The 22,676-nt window shown below is 38.5% G+C and overlaps 3 protein-coding genes across 5 annotated transcripts; 1 reads left to right on the top strand and 2 right to left on the bottom strand.

Moving 5' to 3' along the window:
• Positions 1-93: 93 nt before the first annotated feature.
• LOC119552950 (phenoloxidase-activating factor 2) lies at positions 94-1,225 on the bottom strand. The gene is given in 3 exon segments (XM_037862930.1): positions 94-867; positions 870-1,068; positions 1,133-1,225. Coding segments are annotated over 3 exon segments (960 nt in total). The 5' UTR covers positions 1,208-1,225; the 3' UTR covers positions 94-181.
• A 766-nt stretch (positions 1,226-1,991) lies between these two features.
• LOC119554330 lies at positions 1,992-5,907 on the bottom strand. The gene is made up of 3 exons (XM_037865194.1): positions 5,656-5,907; positions 4,764-4,867; positions 1,992-4,307 (listed from the first exon to the last, which is right to left on the bottom strand). Exons 1-3 carry the CDS (start codon positions 5,898-5,900, stop codon positions 3,940-3,942), a joined length of 717 nt encoding a protein of 238 aa, XP_037721122.1. The 5' UTR covers positions 5,901-5,907; the 3' UTR covers positions 1,992-3,939.
• Positions 5,908-9,234: 3,327 nt separating this feature from the next.
• LOC119553727 (glutamate decarboxylase) lies at positions 9,235-21,844 on the top strand. 3 transcript variants are annotated; one of them, XM_037864315.1, is made up of 9 exons: positions 9,235-9,422; positions 9,541-9,624; positions 10,238-10,306; positions 12,609-12,845; positions 16,444-17,012; positions 17,160-17,227; positions 19,490-19,568; positions 20,483-20,827; positions 21,253-21,844. In XM_037864315.1, the coding sequence occupies exons 3-9, from the start codon at positions 10,246-10,248 to the stop codon at positions 21,424-21,426; spliced, it is 1,533 nt and encodes a 510-aa protein (XP_037720243.1). In that variant the 5' UTR covers positions 9,235-9,422; positions 9,541-9,624; positions 10,238-10,245; the 3' UTR covers positions 21,427-21,844. The 3 variants fall into 3 exon arrangements, with proteins under 3 accessions (XP_037720243.1, XP_037720242.1, XP_037720244.1); XM_037864314.1 differs by lacking the exon at positions 9,541-9,624; XM_037864316.1 differs by lacking the exon at positions 9,235-9,422 and having other exon boundaries at positions 9,538-9,624.
• Positions 21,845-22,676: the final 832 nt, after the last annotated feature.

Here is a 22,676-nt window from a genome sequence, read left to right as displayed (position 1 = left end):
GCGAAAAATAAACAAATTAACAGTAGCTAGGGGTTTAAAATGTTTTGATTAAAGAAGGGTTATTATAGAACTCCTTTTAGGGATCATTATATTTATTTTGTGATGTAATTATGTGCTCTAATATATAAGATATATATAATTGGTACTTCAATATTAGGTTTATTATTAATCATTAGCTTTATTACAAACTAAATGTTAAAGGTAAATGGCCAGGCAGTGGAACACTGCTCGAGTGGTGCCCAGCCAGTTGTTGATAAATCCAATCTATGAACATTTCCACATTTGTGTAGGTAGCCGGCAAGTTTACCTGGCCACAGCCGATGCCCCAGTTGACGATGCCAATCTGTTCAAAGCGAGTTGGGTCCTGCTCCATGGGACAAAACAGGGCAGATCCTCCGTCGCCCTGGCAGGCATCCTTATCCCATTCTCCACCGGCGCAAATCAGACTGGCAGGGAGCTCAAAATCTGCCCCCAATATGGTTCTTCTCAACTGATCCTGGCATACTGCTCTTGTTACCATGGGTAAATCGATTTTCTTTAGGATGTTCGAATAAATTTTCTCCTCAAACGCCATTTTCCCCCATCCTGCCACCGAACAGCGTCTCTGCTTGAAGGGTCTTTGCTGGCTGGGCAAACAAATGGTTCGAATGTGGGCCTTCAACTCGAAGGGTGTGCTTAGGAATAGAAGTGCTATGTTGTTTTCTCCCAACTGATAGGAGAACTCCTTGTGTCGCACAATACTGGCCACCTGACGTTCCTCAGATGGTAATGGTTCAGTACGGGAAACCATGTCATATTCACCAGCTCTGACCACAATATCCGCCTCAACCTTGTTCTCGAGGAGATGAGCTGCTGTCAGGACAACCCCGGGGCAATCAGAGAACCGCCTCCAAAGAATATACGTTTGTTAAACAGGGCAACTACCCAAGGATATTGGCCAAGTTTTAAGTGATTCTCGGCTACATTCTCGCTGGCATCCAAGCCACTGGGATTACTTAGACCGCAAAGTTGATTTGGGTCTGGTTGAAGATAGTCCATGGGTGGGAATCCATTGAATCTCACTGGGTCCTAAGCGTGTTAGTAAAATAAATTTATGTTAATAAAATAAAAAAAAAACAAGGCATTTTCTTACGTGTCCAAAATTTTGTCCAGCAACGCTTAATAAAATGCAACCTATAATAAAGGTTTCCATTGTCCAGATTGGCATGCTTGCTCGAGATGAAGAATTTCCAAGCACTGACATGAAGAAGCTGCCAGCTCATTTCATAAATACTCATGAAAAGCTCGCCTTATCAGAAATTAATATATGTAAATAAAAAAACCCAAGAAACAAGTACATAAGGTTAATAATTATAAAATATAATCAAATTCTTTTGAATTGAACTCAATCTTAATTGCCTTATTTGTTATCAAAGCTAGAAAGCTTTTTTATTATTTCATATTTTGATACAGTAAAATTGACTCTACATTTGCTTGTTTGCGCGTATTTTACACGCGTTATTGACGTAAAATACTTACGATCTGAAAAACAAACTGCGTTGAAAAGATAAAAAATTAATATTTAATATATTATAAAAAAAAAATTAAATAGATTTACGTATCCGTGGGATTTCCCGTATTTCGAATAGCTTCAAGAATGGGAACCCAAAAATGAACTTCCAGATTCCATAACTTGAGTTACTGGACCCCGATTTTGAAACGTGATATCTCTATGAGTTTGTGGTCGAATTCCCTAATATTCTGCATTAAAATTTTACCTTCAAAAGAGGGTCCAAATTTTAGGCCATTTTCATGTCTGATTTTTTCGAATATCCGAATGGCTTTCAGAAGGGGACCAAAAAATGTGCTCCTAAATTCCATAACTTGGGTTAATGGACCCCGATTTTGAAGTGTAATACCTCAATGAGTTTGTGGTTGAATTCTCTAATGTGATTCCCAAAATCTTTTTTATAAGCTCTAATCCCTTTCGATTTCCCAATAAAACACTCATATTTCTTCCTTTTTTTATTTAGAGGGCTTTACAACATTTAACGTATATAAGATAATATTTGCCTTTATTTGGTTGTGTATTTGTTTGCTTTGGTTATTTGTTGTGTAATCGCCTTTAATTTTTATTTTTCTGTGTTTATTTTGACTATGAACTGGACATTACTGTTTAGGATAATGCCTGGCCATAGGATAAACTGAAAAAACGAAACTGCGAAACGGTATAATCGGTTCGAAACGGTTTTCGACTCGGTTTTTCGTAATTGATGATGATGTGTCTGTTGGTTATAAATATATTATGGATTATAGGTATTATTCCGGCATAATCCGTCTGATCGGCTCGTTAGCCGCTGGTATTCATGGCAGAAACGCAACGCCTAACACATATACATATACATAAATGTTAAGTGCATTTCGTATATTATATTTTACTGAGTGATTAACTTGCTACACATCGATATACATACTGAAGCCGCATTAGGTTATCAATGAATGTGCTCTGAAAATTGCCTTAAATACTGCGATATTCTCGGTAATAACTTTGGTGCAATACAATATATTGTTATTTACTTTTTTTTTGATAAGTGCATGGTTAATATATTAGCAATAGTACTGGTATATAGACACTGAGTATGCGAACTTCCTTGCCTGCTGTTCTCCTCATAAGTTATAGTTAATTATTGTCAGTCACAGCGTCGCGTTTGTCACAACAACGTGTGCTTGTATTGACTATATCTTCGAGGTTTAAATCGAAAATGTTATTATTATTATACTTGATATAGAATATCTTATTGACTAAATGGCAGCTGACCGATCTTGTTGTCGCTGCCGCAACGCATGTCTTCCAGAATGCGATTTGCTGATATTGTCTTCCATTTCAATGCAATGCGAAAAAATGTCTTCCGAACACACAGATAATATGCATATAAGGTATTTTATATGCGATTATTTATGCTGAACAATATGACACCTAGATATTAGAATAACTAAGGTTTACATTTTGTTTATATAAATTTATATATATATATATATTTATACGGGTCTGGTAGATCCAGTATGTCCCGTCTGAGTTTCTGATTTGCAATCGCAACTCATTGTGTGGATATATATAGACCAATTACAATTGTTTTTCATTAGTAAGTACATGTATATTGTTATATTTTTATGTTTTAGGGCCGTAACCAACACTAAACTCTTGGTATGTTTTTTGACCTAATTGCGACGCTCATAATTGATGCTGATTTAAATATATCAACGATTTTGATTTGCCAATAACTTGTAAGCCAAAACATATGAAATTCTTTGGATACCAACTTGTTTTTGCCTCGTGGTAAATTGATATGCTGATTCCATCGAACCAAGGTGTTATTATAATGAAATAAATGTGATTGGATATACTTTTGGGTATATCACGATATGTTGTGTACTTTGATATTAGTTGGTTGTTGTTGATTTCTATTCTTGTGTCTCCTTAGCTCCAGCTTCTTGACTAATCACTTAAATACGGGTTGTGCCCGCCCGGAAAATTCGGATCCGCTTTGGGAAAGATCCTAATCCTCCGAGGCGGCGCACTGGAAGCCCTGTGTGATTCTGCTGTTTCCGAAGGGGGTTTTAGGCCCTAGCCGCTTACGTTACTTAGTTACGTTTAATTGAAATTAGTTACAAATTAATTGATTCGCATAGGGATTTTATGCTTCTCTTCTCCTCCTCCTTCTCCTCCTTTTTTTTTGATTTTTCTATATGTTTTCTTTTTTTTTTCTTTACAATATTGAACTAAACTTTCGTAACAAGTTTTCCGATACAGAATATATCATTTATGAAAACAACACTAGCACTAACTGAAGTCCAAAAACGAAGAACAACAAAACATCATATAATTCTCGATCTATATATAATGGGTTTGTGATTTAGCACCTCCATCGGGAGCGATCCCCTCAGGAAGGTGGGGATCGCTCAGCTGAAGAACGGCGATAAATCACAGTTGCACAAAGACCCGCCATCGCCAGTCTTGCAGAGCACCTTGCACACTTCGTCCCAGTCCGGAGCCAGAGTGGTCGTCGTATCCGCAGCCGACCCGGCTACCACGGGAGCCACTGATGATGTTGCCTCGTCGCCCGATCTCTGGAGTGTCATCTCCTGGGAGCTGGAACCGTGTGTTGGATCGCCCTGCTCGATACTGGCCTTCGTCTCCTCCATCCGGAGATCCTCCTCCTCCTTTTGCTCCTCCATCCTGCGCACCTCCTGCTGGCAGGGACTGCAACCGGGCAGGGAGCGACCTTTCTGCCCGCAGAAGCTCGAGCAGATCAAGTCGCCCTCGGCACCTGGAAAATTATTAAATGCCAGCGATTAGAATGTGTTTTGCTCAGACTAGAGTTATATTGCAAATACATTATCAACATATTTTCCTTTTGAATTTTGTTAGGTAAATGTGATACATCTACTAAAGAATTAGATATGAAGTATATCACAATAGAATTAAATCTCTTTACTCTCTGAATATTATTAATATTCTAAGACATTTTCGGCAAATAATATCAATATCTTATTTCTCAATTTTAAACTGTCTTTTATGTTGTTTCTTATCATTAACTTATTAAACAATCAATAGGCTACCTATATTTAAGAACATGATATGAATGAATTTCAGAAAGTTACAATTTCAAAGCGGTATGGAATATTTTTAATGATCGCTGATTTTGAAACCAACAATTTTTTTTAAATGTTTTTAGCAATACATTTTTATATACTTTTTAGATTCTACTTATGTATCTACTTACCCCTAGGCAGTCCACACAGTTGCCGGCACTTGGCCACATCCAACTCTGGTCTCAGGATCGGGTTCTTGGCCCCATCAGGCGTTGACGCAACGCCCAGGCCAGCTCTGGAAAAATCAACAAGAAAATGCTTATTAAATAAAATTAAGGGAAGTCTTAAGAATTATATCACTGCAGACTAAATTTTAGATTTATATTTCTAAAAATACGGCAGGATTAAAAGGATGAACTGCTAATATTTTTTGAATTTCGCTACATTTGATCTATTAAAAAATTTTTTAACTGATCTTAAGCCAAATATAATAGATCACCACGATCGATTTTTTGTTTTTAATACTTTTATTTTCTGTTTGAATTTATTTAAATTTTATAAATGTGAGAATGTTATTATTTAATGAAAATGTTTGAGTAAGGCACAAAGTTTTAGAATGCTTTTCAAAATTTTTTTTTTAACTATTAACGAAGTTTTCAAAAAATTATCTAACAGACATTTAATTTAAAAAACATAACAGCTTTATTTAATTTTCCAAGCTATTCACACTATCTCAATTTTTAAATCAATTTCGAGAACCGATTATACTAAACATATTTGGCACTTCACAAAAACATTGCACACACGCTATTATTTAGAAGACATATCAGTAATGTAAAATATAATTGCCTGACAGTCGCGATAATGGAAAAACCTTGATAGAAACCACTTGAAAAGCCGACGGGTTTGTCACAAACACTCTTTTGTTTAAGTTTTGTTATTATCATCGTTAGTTCGTAATTTTCGAGGGAAACCTACACTTGCCGAAAAACACTTGAGTCACTTAACGCCACTCCTGACGCTCCAAGTCACTTTACTTTGGTAACCTCAAGAGTTTTGGATTGCTGTTTATCCGAAACTTACCCGCAGAGCTCTTTACACAGCAAACTCCAATCCTGAACTGCGCTGATGGTTTGGATGTCTTCAAGGATTTTGGCTGCTGAATGCGATGGCAACGCAGCATCCCCCAAAGTTTTGTCCTTCAGGTTTGTCGATGACGTCACAGTCTGCGCAGACGCAGATAGAATCAGGATTATAACCAATGAGAGACCGTAATGGAATCCACATCTCCCCAATTTTTCCTGTCCCATTTCCACACGCTTTCCCATCGCTGGGCTGAAAAGAGACGGGAAAGATTACTAGATTGGGGGATGGGTTTCTGGGGTGTTTGGGCATGGTTTGGGGGCGTATTATCCTCGGGGGGGTGCAAAATGGAGACCTTACAATAGGAGCAATTGTGCTCGAAATGCAATTATCCCGCTCTCAAAAATAGGCAGCAAAAAGCAGCCTTCGGGGGGAACTTGGATTTCCCCGTTGGGGCCTAATCCCTCCACCATTGTTATCCCGAGTATTTTGCTATCCGAATTTCATGCGCTTGATTTGCCAAACCGAAAAGGGTTATGTAATCGCCTGTCTCCCAGATGCTCGAAAAGTTCCTGGCATCCTGACCATGCTTTTGAAACGTATATTTTTCGTCTAAAATACCTCACAAAAATACCTGGGCTAACCAACCTACTGCTGGAATCTTATTTTGTCATCGTAATGACAGGCTAAGCAGACGGGAGGCCCAAACTCCATTTTGTCCTCGGAAAAATGTTTATGGCCCACGGGTGAAGAGCATTCTCCGGTCCACCGGTTCGCAGTTGAGAGTCGAGTGCGAAAGAGGACGCTTCGCCCTGGCCAAAACTCCCGGTCTGAATTAACTTCCCGACAAATTCCCACCCATCCGCATCCGTGGGTGGCACCAGGCTCCAAACATTTTCGCCTATCTGGGTTACAGGGCCTACTTGCGCTACGTGCAATCACAGCCAGGTGAGCATCCTATTTTCTGCTCGAGAGCTCGTTTCATTGTCTGATTCCGTTCGCTAGTTATACCCTTTCAAAAGGTATAGGTAGTTTTTCTGCATCTTAAAAAGGTTTTAAGAAAAAATAATAGTGCTATTCTACACGTAAATCTTGTTATATTATAATAATAAGATTTAGGGACTTAAGTTTTATTAGAAACTTTTCAAATCCATAACACCTATCACTCAGGTAATATTTATTTATTATACATTCATCACATTCTTCAGAACAAAGTTAAAAGTTAATAAAGTTGAATTAAAATATTATTACTATTATAATAGTATTATGTATTAAGTTATTATAATAAAATTATTAACCAAAGGTTATGTTTAACATAACATAACAATTTATGAAAGGTTGAGACACCTAATATTTCGGAACGCTGACTGAAAAGATGAGTTAATTTATATATCTTTTTTAAAAAAATTGGCCCATATACGGGCGCTAACTTATTGAGTTTAAGCCATATATTGCCTTGACTTAATAACTGAAAACAACCAAAAAACAGAATGACCTAAATTTATGGCCTTAACTCGGTAAATCAATTGAGTCAAGGCAATATATGGCCTCACGTAAATTGAGTTAAGGCCATATAGTTACGTGATGTTCTTTTTGGGTGTAACTACACAATTTCAGGGTATTTTAAGCACTGCTCTTAAAATTGTTTAAATCATTTAATCCCATTGTTGTTCATGTCTGCTTCTGTATCCGTTTCCCTTTACAACTTACTGTGCTTTTCGAAAAGTTTGACTCAATTAAATCCAATTGTTCGGTGCACCTGCCCCACTTGAAATGCTTAAACTCTTAACTCGACTGGATTTATATAAAGGCTGTCCGATCCAACTGGTAGCAGTTGGTGAACTGAGCCCCTGGCCAAAGCGAAATCCGATGCGAAAATCCCACTGGCTAATAATAAATGTTTTTGATGGCCTTATCTGCCGGTGTCATAGATTCAAGTGGGAATCAGTGGATATGCTATCGCAGATGGAACATCACCCCTTTCGGTCTGGGTTTGATAGAGAGTGCCTAATTATTATTGGTAGCACATGCTGTTCAAGAGGCTAGAGATAAGCCCCGACTTTATTTTGCCATATTTTAGACTGGCTAAATAGCAAAAGGTGTTTGCTATCGGAAATATTTGTCTGGCACCTGTGATGGATGGGCTTTTATAAAGGGTTAAGAGGCAGTCTTGATTTCAGTGCGCTAAATAATATTAAATGGGTGCCATCTTTGTCACGCGATTTTAAAGATAAATTAAAATATAGTTAAGTTATAGAATTTTTAAAATGGTCGAATTATGATTATTTTAATAACAAGTTTTTATAGTTTATTCATTATTTAGTTTATATCATTTAGTAAGACTTATTTTAAAAGTACCATCAACCCCAATGATATAATACAAAATAATGATAAAGTTCTTTAGTGTTGCCTCATTAAAAGTAAGGATTTTTAAGTAGTTAAGTTTTTGAATAAGGGAAAACAGCCTAATTACATTTTTGTAGTAACTTATAAAGCTTGGAATGATTCAAACTGTTATAGCCACTTTACAACTTTGGAAAATGTTAGAGATGTCTTGTTAAACAAGCGTCTACTCCATTTTGTTAGTATTGTAGAAATGGCATTCAGTAAAAGATTGATCACAAGGACTTGCAAGGGAGTTATTGCCACTGTAATGGCCTTCTTTAGTTGCAATCAGTTACATCGAAAGACACTTTTCAAGTGCCAGAGCCTTCGAAACGAATATGCTGACGCAGTGGATCCTGGCCAAGGACCAAGAACATGCCAAGTGTGGTAACATCCTCCGCCAGCTGCTCCATGTCAGATAAGAGTGGGAGAAACTCTGTTGAGGGAAGTGTTTTTATGTTCTCGTTGTTTAAGCTTCTTCGGTTTGATGGACGTCACTTTTGCCCCTTTTGCTCCTTGGGTCCTTTTAACCATGTTACATAACATTCCTATGTGTGCGGAGGCCCTTAAAAGTATGCTATGAAAAGCGTTCTATTGGAAATGATGCAATTTCACTTCTAGAGACATATCTTTTTTGCATGGTGGAAGAGGAGGTGGCACCTAGCTTTGACCCAAATTTCATTTTGTTCTATATACTAGTATTCTATGTTTTAGGTCCTATATGTACCGATATACACATGGGGGAAATGGAAGTAATTATAGAGGTTTTTTTTCACTGTCATTCGGCAGGAACTCTCATAAAAAGTTGTGGGTCATTGTAAATGTCAGTAACAGTGGCAAAATTAGTTTGTTAATTAGCTTTTCATTTGGTCGCCCCCTCACAATCTTTGTTTCCTTTAGACTGGGGTCCTTTTTTTTTGCATGTTCCTTTTTTTTTAGTATTTACCAGGCGTGCGCATATATTTTATGTATCTGTTGGATACATTGGGGCGCGCATGGTTGAAGCTCCGCCCACGCAAAATGGCCTTAACAAAGATGGTTGCCGAAAAATCAATGACGTCACCCAGAGAATTTCCCGCATTTTCCTCCTGCTGAAGGTTATGCAAGAGATTGAGGAGTAGCTTCGTATGTGTGTGGGCAGCCATTTTGTGGGTCTGGAAAAGCTTCGTAGGCAGCCCAGTCGGATGCTGCTGCTCATAGCTCCGCAGATCGTCAGCGAGTGTAGGCTGCTCAGTTCCCTAAGTTCTCCAACAAGTGAAAGTTGCCAGAGATACAATATACAAGATAATAAATCAGTAATCTGTTAAGTCCGTTTAATCAGTGAGTTACAGCTCCGTCCCGCGAGTGATTTTCCTGTGTTTTAATTGCTATAAAGGAACTCTGTAAGTTGTCGCCAATTTAGACCACTCGTAGCACTCGCAGCTCCATCTTAGAGATACATTTCGATACATTTCGTCCTCGCACATTCCTCTAGATCTGTCTACTTTTTTTTCCCGAAAGCCTCGTCGGTGATTCGTCGCCCCCAACACACAGTCAAAGTGAATTATCTAAAGCAGTATATCGACGATATCCGCAGGATTATCGGTAAGACTCCCAGCTAAGATTTTGTCTGACATTCGTTGTTGCATAAGTTTCGTACTGTCCAAGGTTTTCTTTCTTCGCTATTAACTGCAGCGGTCTGTATCCCCATGTAAATTACGTGGAGATATATAGGTATATAAATGTACATATTTACAGTCGCAGGAAATTGGCTTAACACTCACTGCGCAATAGCAGATGGCGCCAAAATGGAAAAAGGAGGGTTCCCGAAATCAGTGTATATACTATGTACTAGTTATTTACCTCCCACTTGGAGCTTGCCCTTCAGTTGTCCTTGTCTCAAAGACCCCCCATCCACCCATCCACCCACTTCCCCTTCCATTCTCCACTCTGTTTATTTACACGCCCATTGCATTTTCACACCGCTTGTTTGTTTGTCTTGGTTATGCAATTTGTGTGTGTGGGCTGGTGTACAAAGGGGGTTTTTGGAAAGGCAAGGTCTTATGTAACACCTGCCTCGGGGCCTTCGGATTTCGGTCGATTGCATAACATTGACTCACTTCATTTGGCCGAGCTCCATTTTTTCTTACTTAGCGGAGTCTGCTCCTTGGGATTCCCCTTACTAATTAAATCTCTTTCTTATTTTTAATCCTTGCAGAGGAGAAAATGTCACTCAATCCGAACGGGTATAAACTGTCCGAGAGGACGGGCAAACTGACGGCATATGGTGAGTACTTATTTTAATTTATTTTAATAAATCAAGAAAGGGTATTGGGACTTTATGTTTAAGCTTTATTGCATAACATGTTAAAATCGAATTTTGGCTATTAAAAAAAATACAATTTTTGTATTTTAAAATGATTAAGCAACCAAATTTTTACTCCGAAAAAATGTATTTTTCCAACGTTAATTTTAAACTGAGTTTCATTTCAATTCCATACTATTAATATAAGATAAGATAAAGTACTTTGTTAATTTATCATGAATTGTAAATAATTATATTTCAATAATTAAGCCTGATTTGATTTTTATAAAAATGTATTTTAAGTATTAAATCAAATATCATAAAAGTAAAATTTAAGAACAATGCTGAAAGAGATATAGTTAATTTAAAACATATGAACGAATTATATTTTAAGTTTTGTAACATTTTATTTTTTTTTCTAGCCAATGCTAACTATGTTTTTTGAACACTATATGCTTTTAATTGTTATTATCTCCTTTTTTATAAGTTAGGAAAGAGAATTTTCTTTACTATCATATATTAATTTTGTAATTACTTCAAAAGTATATTTTGAGCTGGGCTTAAAATATGGCTAAGAAAATATAGTAATGTTTTAGATATATAATCTAAAACTTTTCTACATAAAATCTGGGAAAATTTGTTCCGTAAGTTATTAATGTTCAAGATTATAGTTTTCTGTCATAGTCATAAATTGCAACGAAACAAGGGATTAATTCTAGCAGATAGCCGAGATTTATTTTCTAAATGTGCTACTCCAGCCTGTCAGATTCCTGCACACGGAACATGTATTTTATGAACATGTTTCCGAAGGGGCATTACTTCGCTGTGGTAATATGCCTGGCAAACATTGGTTCTCCGCATAACTGCACTCCAATTGCTTTTGGCTGTGCAAATAACAAACGAGTGTTAAACTGACACGGCCAGGGACAGGAACAGCAAATGGGCAAACTGGCAAAGGCTGCTTCTGTTTAAGGACATGGCCAGGCCAGGCTGTGGGCTGTCCAGGACACTCGTGTCCTTGATAAATGGCTCTGCACTGGAAGCTCCTGTTTCGTGTGCGTGTGTGCGATTTTTTGTTGGCTCCGTTGAAGCGTGAAACTGGCGACTGTTGCCCTGTAACAGATTTTCCTCGACAAACACGAAACAAACAGACAGAAAGTCAAACAAATCCACCACCATACGATTTTCCCATCCAAGGACCAGGACGAAGGTGGCAGGACTCTCCCCGAGGCGGCAGACGCGTGCCTCAAATTGAAAGGCCAACAAACATAAACCGTTTAGTCACAGGATATTGCTCACGCTCGATGCCAGGACTCTCGTGTGTGTGTGGCGGCTGTTCCTAATGCCTTGGCAGGATTCGGGATTCTGGACTCCGGACTCAGTACCGTCTGCCTTTGACACTGAGCACCCACTGCAGGCAGTCGAGCACATTAAATTTTATTTAACTTCTTGGCCGTAAACTCGAGGAATTTTTGAAATTGCTACAATTTGTCCCACCACCCCGAAGGTCCTTCTCCCCCTGAAAATGGTAATCATGCGCAACGTTAAGTTCCCAATTGATTTCCAGCTGGCTTCTAATGGCGCTGCTCCCATTTGCTCGGTGGCTTAGTGGCCACTGCTGATGCTTAAACAAAAGCCCCAGTAATTAATTGCAGCCACCGCAAAAGGACGATGGCAAGGACAGCCAAGGAAACGCTCAACCCACAAGGGTGCACTGCCGAAATCCTGCTGGCTTACAAAAAATCTTTGCTTGATGTACAGCCTTTTAGTCCTAAGTTTTTGGAATTTTTTAATTTAAAATATTACACCGAAAATAATTTTAGGTTCAAAAGATAAACCAAAATATCTATACTAATACTTAACTTTATTCTTAAATCATCTTGATAAAATAAAAATAAAATAGAGATTATTTGAAACTCTTTCTAATAAAATCCGGGGTGCTGTTAAAAAAAATCTGGGGAAATCGCACAAAAAATATCCATAGGTATTCACATAAATTGAATAGTACTGGATTTTTTCTGTGAATCAGTGCACAAAGTCTAAAACAATAATTGAAATCTCAGGCAGCCCCTGACCAGATTACCTTACCTCAAAAAAAGTCAGTCATCTCTTTTTACGACACTGCCTCCCCACAAATCATTGCAATAATAATGGTCATATATCACGATAAGAGAGGAAAAACCATTTTTCCTGTCAGCAGCGGGGCACGCTTTTCATATTTACCGATAAGAAATTCTCATTCGGTTTTTTCCGCACCCTCTTGTTTTTTGTTTATCCCATCCAGATCTCATGCCCACCACAGTTACCGCTGGACCGGAGACCCGGGAGTTCCTGCTGAAGGTAATCGATGTGCTTTTGGACTTTGTAAAGGCCACCAACGACCGGAATGAGAAGGTCCTGGACTTCCACCATCCCGAGGACATGAAGCGCCTCCTGGATCTGGACGTTCCCGATCGCGCTTTGCCACTGCAGCAACTCATCGAGGACTGTGCCACCACGCTGAAGTACCAAGTCAAGACGGGTAAGTCAACAGTTAAGATTCTAAAATTCATAAAATATGAATTATTAAAAGTTAAACAAAAATCTTACAAGTAAACCCGAACAGAACCCAATATATTGTATACCACTTTTGTAAGTTTCAAAATAAAAAGCATAAGATTCAGAAATTATTCCATTGTTTTTAAAATATATATATTTTTTCCAACCCTAAAACTTTAGTGCTTCATTAAAAATAAACAGCTTATTATACAATGTAGAAAAAGATAAGAACTATCAAGTCCTAGTCTTTCCAAGCTATGATCAATATTTCTATGATCTTAACCTATCATTTTATTTTATATAATATTTTCTTTCAATTACGAACAATGTTGTACATCATTTTGACTTATAATAATCCCGCCAGCCAGAGCTCAAATTAAATCTCTACCTTTCCCAGCTGTTTCGAAAACTCCAAGGTGATCTATACTTTGTGATTTGAGTTCTTATCATCACCTCCTAATGTTTGCTCAGTTGGGGATTAATCAAATTTGTCCCTGCTTAGCATATGCTTATTGTGTGCGGTATATTTTTTAATTTTTAAGGGCAAGGGCAGGACGCGTGCCTCTGGACCTTGCGGTCGTATTAGAGCACAAAGTGTGCAGCCTTCGAGATAAGCACATTAGCATATTGATGGCACTCGGGGAGATACTCGCACTGGGCGATCCCGGGGAGCAGACAGCAGACAATGCCATTTTATGGCCCATTGAGCTGCGGCCCCGGCTTGTTTACACCTTTCAAAAACACTCGCCTCGGGGTCTGTAATCCCCCTGTGATTCAGGCTCAGTCTGCCATCAATCATAAATCAGGCAAAGGGTTCTTTGTGTGCGCGGCTTTAGCAGCCAAAAGTCATTCGCACGTTTCACTTTTAACTTTTTATACCCACTATTCGATGATAAAGGGGGATATTATATTATAACCATAAATATAATAGCTTTTATAACCTAAAACCTCAGAAATATTTCCATCTTCTTATTTTACTTTTACAGATATAACGAGTGAGATTACAATTCTAAAATACAATTTTGTATAATTGAATTTTGTTAAAATCATGTTTGTACAAATACATATTTTAATTACATTTGGAAAGATTTCTGCTCCTTAAAATCATAAAAAACATTGTATTCGGAGGACTTTATTGTTGTGCTTAAATATGTATTAAATCTAATTTCTAGGTATCTTTCAGTCCATACCTTATACCATAGTTCCTTCCAGCTTGTTTTGAATGTCCTTGCTGATTTGATTTCATTGAAAATTAATGCGAGAGGCAGTCCGTCCTGTCCCCAGTCGTCCGCCGCTGTCTTTGTCCCTCGATGTTTGTGCAGTCCTCGCACGTGACCGCAATTGTGTTTGGAGTATCGATAATAAGCGTATTTACTATAGCCACCCCACACCATCCACTCCATCCCAGAGAAACCCGACCATCCAACACCCCCGGAAACTGCGGCCTTGTCTCGGAAGCAGGCGTTGCTTCCTTGATTTGCTTTGCAGGAAATGAGGACTGCTGCCGTTTTAGCCTTCTGCTCCCATTTGGCTTGCCAAAAATTGAATTAAAACTCTACGCAATCAAGACGGCAACTGAATAAACTCAGATTGCATGGGAAAACTTTTGGGAAAGAAAACCTAACGTAATTAGGAAGCATAGTCATAGTCGCATGATATATGGTGGGAAGTTCAAGTCTTGGCTTAAGTTTAAATTAGTTTTGCGCTCATTAAAATGCGCTTAGGAAGTAGACTCTTGTTGAAAGAAAGTTTTCGGCTAATAAGTTTCTAATAAAAGAGAATGATACTTGAGAGTTTCTACTTAGTTGTATAATAGTTGGGATTTTTCCCATAAAAATAAAAACTTAGTTTCATAATAGGCTACCATTTAAATATTTTAGATAAATTAAAATAAACACACATTTTCCCTTCGAAAAGAAATGTCAAGTCCCTTTTTATCCGTACTTGCCTTCCCTGCAGACCCGATAAGAGTCCCATTTATGATCCGTAATCTCACATAATGCGCGCCCTGTCAGACGGGCAACCTGATAGGACGGATACGACGGCTTCCTTCTCCGAGGACTCCATAAAAACGAGGGGAGCTTTAATCAAAATCCGTTGTTATTTTCTGACTCGCTGCATTCCTGATCCTTTGATGCGAATGAATGGCTGCCGGGGCGAGGGTGAATCCGCTCGATTCGACTCGTCCTTCCAACGAGATATCCTGGCCACATGCGCAAATTGAAATGTTTGGATGCCAACGCTCTGTCAGTTTACACAGGAAGAAACCCGAACTGAATAAGTAAGGGGATTAAGATGTTATTTTTAACACATTCAGAAAACAGCATATAAGTTTTAAACCCTATTTAAGGGTTAAGGCTTAAGATATACAAGGTTATTTAAAACAATATATGGCAGCCATTAAACTGATCTTTATTTTTCCCAGTGCACATATTTTATTTCTGTGGGTGGATTTAGCCTTGTGGGCAATGGGATTTTAATCACACGACTTATGGCACTCAAGATGTGAACTGACAGACGCCGAAGGGTTCAAACAGGAATATGGAGGGGATTTTGGAAGAAAATCGGGGAGTTGGACAGCTTCCTGATGGTGACTGAAAGCATTTTGTGATTCTTCGTGGGAGTTTTTCCCGCACTCTTCACAGATAGCACCCCAAAATCGGAGCTCGGCAAGTCGCAATTAGCTACAATAAATGAGCAATTTATAGAGCTCAGCAGGAGCAGGGACTTAAGGATTACAGTGTCAAAACTTGTTGAGCAAGGGATACCGATTCAGAGCAGACTATCCCCCATCGATTGGCCAGGACCTTGTTCCGTCTGCCCTTGAACATATGCACTTCCGGCGGTCTTTATCCTCCGTTGTCCTTCTATTCCTACATAGATATTTTTCCTTTCGAGGCCAGTCAGTCGTGTTTTGGTTCGGCCCATTGTTTCTCTCTGCCACTGCCCTCGAATATATATTTTTAATAAAACAAAAAAATACGAGGCTGAAGGAAGCACAGCTGCCTGGCACATCTGCTGTCAGCTTAGTTTCACTCGTTTCTCCGGAGAAGCGAGAAAAGTCCCACAGACTTCAAGAGACAGCCAGACAGCCGTGGCTAAATGGAAAGCATTTTCAGCTACATTAGGCAGGCATATAGAAAATGTCAAAAGTATTACTTCCGAAAATATTAATTAAAGGGACAAATTTAACTTTAGGCGAAGGGGTTGCAGAAAGCAAAAAAGGAATTCATATAGTCTGGGCGATTAGGAGATAATTTAAAGGACCTGTTCCAGAAAAGAATTCGAAAGGCAAATCTTAAAACTTAAATTTAATAAGAAACAGGAAAATAAGAATGAATATTATTTTGACCATGCATCAAAAAGTTACTTACAATATACAGTTATACTTACAATATTACAGTTATACTTAAGATGATAACTTAAATATTATTTAAGATTGTTGTTGGATTTTTGAGGACTTTAGGAACAGGTGTTAGTTTTTGTAGGAAATATATTAATAATTTCCCATCTTTAAGGACTCGAAAACTTAGATCAAAAGCTTATTTCCATTTCCATTTTGTATCCTTTGTAACTTCCAGGACATCCCCACTTCTTCAACCAGCTGTCCAATGGTCTGGACCTGATCTCCATGGCCGGCGAATGGTTGACGGCCACGGCCAACACCAACATGTTCACCTATGAGATTGCTCCAGTTTTCATCCTGATGGAGAACGTGGTGCTGACCAAGATGCGTGAGATTATCGGCTGGTCAGGTGGCGACTCGATTCTGGCCCCCGGAGGTTCCATCTCCAATTTGTATGCCTTCTTGGCGGCCCGTCACAAGATGTTCCCGAACTACAAGGAGCACGGCTCGGCGGGATTGCCTGGAACCCTGGTGATGTTCACCTCGGACCAGTGCCATTACTCGATTAAGTCTTGTGCCGCCGTTTGCGGACTGGGAACCGATCACTGCATTGTGGTGCCCTCGGATGAGCACGGCAAGATGATCACCTCTGAGTTGGAGCGCCTGATCCTGGAGCGCAAGGCCAAGGGGGACATCCCGTTCTTCGTGAACGCCACTGCAGGCACCACTGTCCTTGGGGCCTTCGATGATATCAACACGATCGCAGATATCTGTCAGAGGTACAACTGCTGGATGCATATCGATGTAAGTTACCTTGGAAATATATCAAAAAGATCCGAAAAAAGAACAATTTTATATACAATGGTTATAGGGACTACAATTAAATTAAGGGAATTGTATTTTACATATTATCTTAATTTGATATCCCAATTTTTATTAAATTATTTACAGGCTGCTTGGGGCGGTGGATTGTTGATGTCGCGCAAGCATCGTCATCCCAGATTTACTGGAGTTGAGCGGTAAGTAATAATATATATGTTTTAAGAATGTTAAATTTATGATCATACTTATATTTCTTCGGGAGTGGAATACCTTATAAAATCTTCAAAAAGTACCCTCCTTGAAAGTTTTCAAAGTATCATAGGTTATATCAAAATGATCAAGAAACCTTAATACAAAATACCATAATTCTTAAATTGTTTCTCAAGATTAAAACTAAATTTCTAAAAAAGATAATAGTATTTCTTAAAGCTATCAATTCTTTCAAGTGCCCTTCAGTTTGTTGGGTTCTTTAGAAGTGCTTTAAAAACCCCTTAGAAGACCTTATCTTTTGTCCCAACACAATTGTTGTGCCCATTCATCATCGTTCTTGACATGAACTTTGTGCCTTGGGCGCCCTCATCTTCGGCCCAGTCAAAACACAAATTGAAATCTCTGGCCGGGTTGGGTAAATTTAAATCTAAATGCTCCCAAATGGCCCGCATCGCTCAGTTTCCCGCCCCCTTTTTTTTGCGGCACAGGCTCGGGTTGAACATGTGGGAAAAATCTCAATTTGTCATTTAGTGCCTCCATCAGGTGTTCAGAGCTTACAGGGATTACAAGGCACAAGCCGAGTGCATTTTATCCCGAACAAACAAATGAACAAAGTGGATATTCCAGATGCCCCTCTCCTAAGCAATCCATCTAGCCAAGGGGGGTGTTTTATACATCCATGGGCATTACTTACACAACAATTACGCCAAACAATGAACGGGCGAGGGCAAGTCAGGGATTCATCCCCAGGGCGAGGAATTTTTAATTTTAAAGTCGCAACCTGAAATGCACTTTGCACTCCATCTCCAACTCGAATCCGTTTACATCAGCAATCCATACAACATCTTTAATTCCACTCAGTCTTCAGGAAGCTTAGGCAAATGCGGCAAGTGCAGCTGTCGCAGTATCGACAGCTTGCGGTCAAGCATCCGACTCCATAAACACTTTCGAATTGATTGCCCTCCCATTTCCATCCCATCCCAATCCATCCATCACCCAGGCCAACTGGCAAACGCCTTCAATTAGTTTGAATGGATCCTAAGTCCCAAATTGTTGTGGCATGCAAATCGAGGTCCTTAATTGAAAGGCTCTCAGCGCGAATTAATCATTAAAATGCCCATGCAGCTGACATTTTGCGGCCTTCGACGGCTTAGGCAACTCTGATTAATGGTTCTTCGATGGTGGCTCTTAAATCCGCTGAGTTTCATTTTGGAAATAAACTTAAAACAATCGAACGAGAATCTCATCTTAAAAGTTTTAGCTTCACATGCCGTCGCTCAATCAAATAGGAATAAAGTGGGAAAAATGTTGAGAATATAAGATACTTATCTAAAAATCCATCACTAGTTTTTTAAGACGTTATAAAGTTTTTAAAATTGTGTTTAAATCATATAATACTAATTTTTAAAAATATCTGAAGTCGATTAGAATTTGTATCCTTACACCAATTAAAATAAAGTTTTTAGTTAAAGATTTTCACTTGGAAACTTCTTATATATTTAAAAAACATGTGGCATAGATAATTCTTCATGAAATGCAGCCATATCTAAGAAATTATTTTAAAATATAAATTATACAAGGATTATTTCTTTAAAATTTAAAATACAGAAAAAACAATATACCCCTTTTCATTAAAACGACAATTTTTACTTGGAATCTTCTTATATATTTAAAAAACATGTGGCATAGATATTTCTTTATAAATTGTGTATGCCATGAAATGCAGCCATATCTAAGAAATTATTTTAAAATATAAATTATACAAGGATTATTTCTTCAAAATTTCGAGAACTGAAAAAACAATATACCCCTTTTCACCAAACCGACAAGGTGTAAAAAAGTGAAGCATACTTCCAGGCACTCCATAAGGATCATGTTTATAGACACCCACTCACTCACTCACACTTCCAAGCCCACGCACACACACACAGACTGCGCCCACATAACTGTAAATAGCTCCCACAGGGATGTTTAGCTGTCAATGTCAACCCTCTAAAGCCCACGGGGGTTGTCCTCGCCGCTCTTTTGAATTCAATTAAAGTGCTGCGGCCTGAAATTGCCACAATTTATGGCACTTGCCAGGACCTTCCGCATCCCTTCCCCTTACTTTTTTTTCGTACATCTTGTCGAACAGCAGGGGGTTGGATTTTTAGTGGATTGGGGTTTGTACCGCACTGCGGCAGCTTAGTGTTAATTGTTTGTAATTCGTAATTGAATGTCCATTTAACGCTATGATTTGACTCTTGCAGCGCCGATTCGGTCACCTGGAATCCCCACAAGCTCATGGGAGCCCTGCTCCAGTGCTCCACGATCCACTTCAAGGAGGATGTAAGTATACCATTCAATAAATCGTAAAATACAAGGGTTTGACTATATTTAAATAAATAATAGGAAACCCTACTTAAGAAACAAAATCGGTTATATATTTCCTATGTTTTTAGATGTTCTAACAAAAAAAAGTGCTGAGCCTTGTAACTTATGAAGAATCTTCTGAGTTACAAAGACTTTTTTAAGATTTAAAATATAACTCAATGAAATTTATATGAGATTGGGTTAAGCACACTCCCCACTCTGTTGCAAATCAAACAAAGTCCTTGCTATAAAAGTATGCAACATTAAATGAAATCTGAATCTGAAGTTCTGTATCCTTTACAGCTGTGACCTCACATATTTCGTATTTTATTGCTCAAAATGAGTGAAATTACTCTTTGGAAAGTAATAAATGGATAATTGTTCTTTGAGTCGCAAATTAAAATTAAAGGCCAGCCTGTCAGAGAAGTTGGTCCTCCACCATTTCCATTTCCCCACTCCCAACAAGCGATACAAATTCGAGGCATACCTCTAGCTCAACCCCATGCTTTAAATTCCATCTCCACTGCCCCATTCCCCCGGTTTGCCCAACATTCTTCTGGATGCACATCGAACAATGTTTGTGTAAAGAATTCCAATTGTACTCCGAACAATTCCTTGTTGTTCGTCCTGCCAAACCAGGAGCCAAATGGCCAAGGGTAGCAGTACCGCACACAATGCGTAATGAAATCTTTGACGAACCCACCATGGACCAAATGCGTCGAGTCACCCTGACTTTTTTACATCCCATGCAATATGTTACCATCGGTCACAGTTGCGTCTTTTGGCAGGCGGAATTTTAATTAAAATTTCAACTTGACTTATGGACAGAGAGCTTTGCAGAGTGAGAGATTTTATGCCAAATCGATATATGTGTTATATCTTTTCCGCAGGGCCTCCTCATCAGCTGCAACCAGATGTCGGCCGAGTATCTGTTCATGACCGATAAGCAGTATGATATCAGCTATGATACCGGAGACAAGGTTATCCAGTGCGGTCGGCACAACGACATCTTCAAGTTGTGGCTCCAGTGGAGGGCCAAGGGCACCGAGGGCTTCGAGCAGCAGCAGGATCGCCTCATGGAACTGGTCCAATACCAGCTGAAGCGAATCCGGGAGCAGTCCGACCGCTTCCATCTGATTCTCGAGCCGGAGTGCGTCAATGTCTCGTTTTGGTACGTGCCCAAGCGGCTGAGAGGAGTACCACACGATGCCAAGAAGGAGCAGGAGCTGGGAAAGGTAAGACAGTCGTTATAAAATTACTCAAGAATATAAATCTGAAAGCCAAGATTTTATTTTAACCTAAGGTTAGAGAACTAACAGCACATTAAGTTGGAAAACTTCTTAGATTGCATACTCTGTTTGGTTCAAATAGATTTTTGGTACTATCTAAATTATCTCAGCAAATAAAATTTTTAACATATTAATATTTTACTTAATTTAATTAAATAAAGGTTTTTAAATACAATTTTCAAAATACTTTCTTATTACCAAACGAATCGATTCTGAATATGAAATAGGATATGATTATTTTAATGTTTACATTATCATTTTTAAACCCAGTTATAATGCTTTTTTAATAGGTATTATAATTATATACCTTTAATGCCTTAAAGTATCTTTGTGCTAAAAAAGTATCTTTTATTTCCATACTATCCTTTTAGATCTGCCCCATCATCAAGGGCCGCATGATGCAAAAGGGAACACTGATGGTGGGCTATCAACCCGACGATCGGCGACCCAACTTCTTCCGCTCGATCATCTCATCGGCGGCGGTCAACGAGGCGGATGTGGACTTTATGCTGGACGAGATCCATCGTCTGGGCGACGACTTGTAAGGGGTTTCAGCATGGTTCGGTTCGGTTCCGCTTAGATTGGTAATGGTAGATCGCACAACCAAGAAGTATCATTAAGGTAAAAGCATATCAGGAGACCGCTACGAAAAACCCACAAATTTGAGAGCAGGGTATTCGAATCCAGCTAATCATCAGAGTTCAATGTTGAATGTACATTTGTTTGTATCTATAACGTGTTGCTAGATGTTCCTTTACGATTTCTCATCCCGTTATCCGTTAAACGTTATTCGTTAACCGTCGTTATCCGTTCGTCCCGGAGTTGACAAAAAAAAAAGCTATGTATGTATAATCGAGGCGTTTCATTTCCGTTCGTTGGCAACTATATCTAAATCGAAGGACAGAGAGGAGAATCTATAAGTAATATTTGAATATCTATATGTATCCGCAAATAACGATGGAATTCAGAGCATAGAAGCCACCGCTCCACACACGCACCACCAAAAAAACACGGAACAGTCCCAGCCCCCAAAACTCAATACTATGAAATATATACGATATAGAAACTGTTGGAACGCTATCTTAACATATCAGGAAAAGATGAAGAAGAGTTAAGGACTTTAGTTCAATTCGTTGATTTTGCTTTGTTTGCAAATAGTAAATCTTTTCATATAGTTATCTATGGCCATGCGTACCTTTATAAAAACGAGATCGAAAGAGACCTGTGCTTGTTAATTGTATAGACAAAACCAAAGAACGGGGATCTCTCCACCAGGACAGATCCCATTTAGTCCATGTATCGAACTGTGCTATATATAGAGACATGAATACGTATAATCAAATTAGTTGGAGTTTAGTTTCCAGCAAACGGCTGACAAATATATATTACCCGGAGTCAATTAAACTCAATTACGAATGTTGGAAGATTCTGTTTTCAGTTAAGTTTTAATCAGTTTTTTATCCAAAAAGGTTGGAGTGGAAAGTCCCTCAATCAGAAGAACACAATCAGACATATTACATTCTACCTGTGCACAAAACTCGTTTGTCAATTCAGCAAGAATATAAAATTAATGGTATACAAATAAATTACACAATTATAGTATTTTAAAGCGTGTTATCTAAGTTTATCCAGCATCGCGCTCATTTTATGTATGTATAAATTAATGTATATGTATTTGCAGAGATCCAAATCAAAACCAGAACAAGAATTATTCCAACATCTATATAAATGCAAAAGAATATATTATATATATAAATATATGGGTAAATAAAAATAAAAGTAACCAAAGCGCAAT

Source organism: Drosophila subpulchrella, chromosome 3L (genome assembly GCF_014743375.2).
Source record: "Drosophila subpulchrella strain 33 F10 #4 breed RU33 chromosome 3L, RU_Dsub_v1.1 Primary Assembly, whole genome shotgun sequence".
Lineage (NCBI taxonomy): Eukaryota > Metazoa > Arthropoda > Insecta > Diptera > Drosophilidae > Drosophila > Drosophila subpulchrella.
The sequence above is the reverse complement of the archived record's forward strand: the minus strand, read 5'-3'. Positions and strand labels throughout refer to the sequence as shown.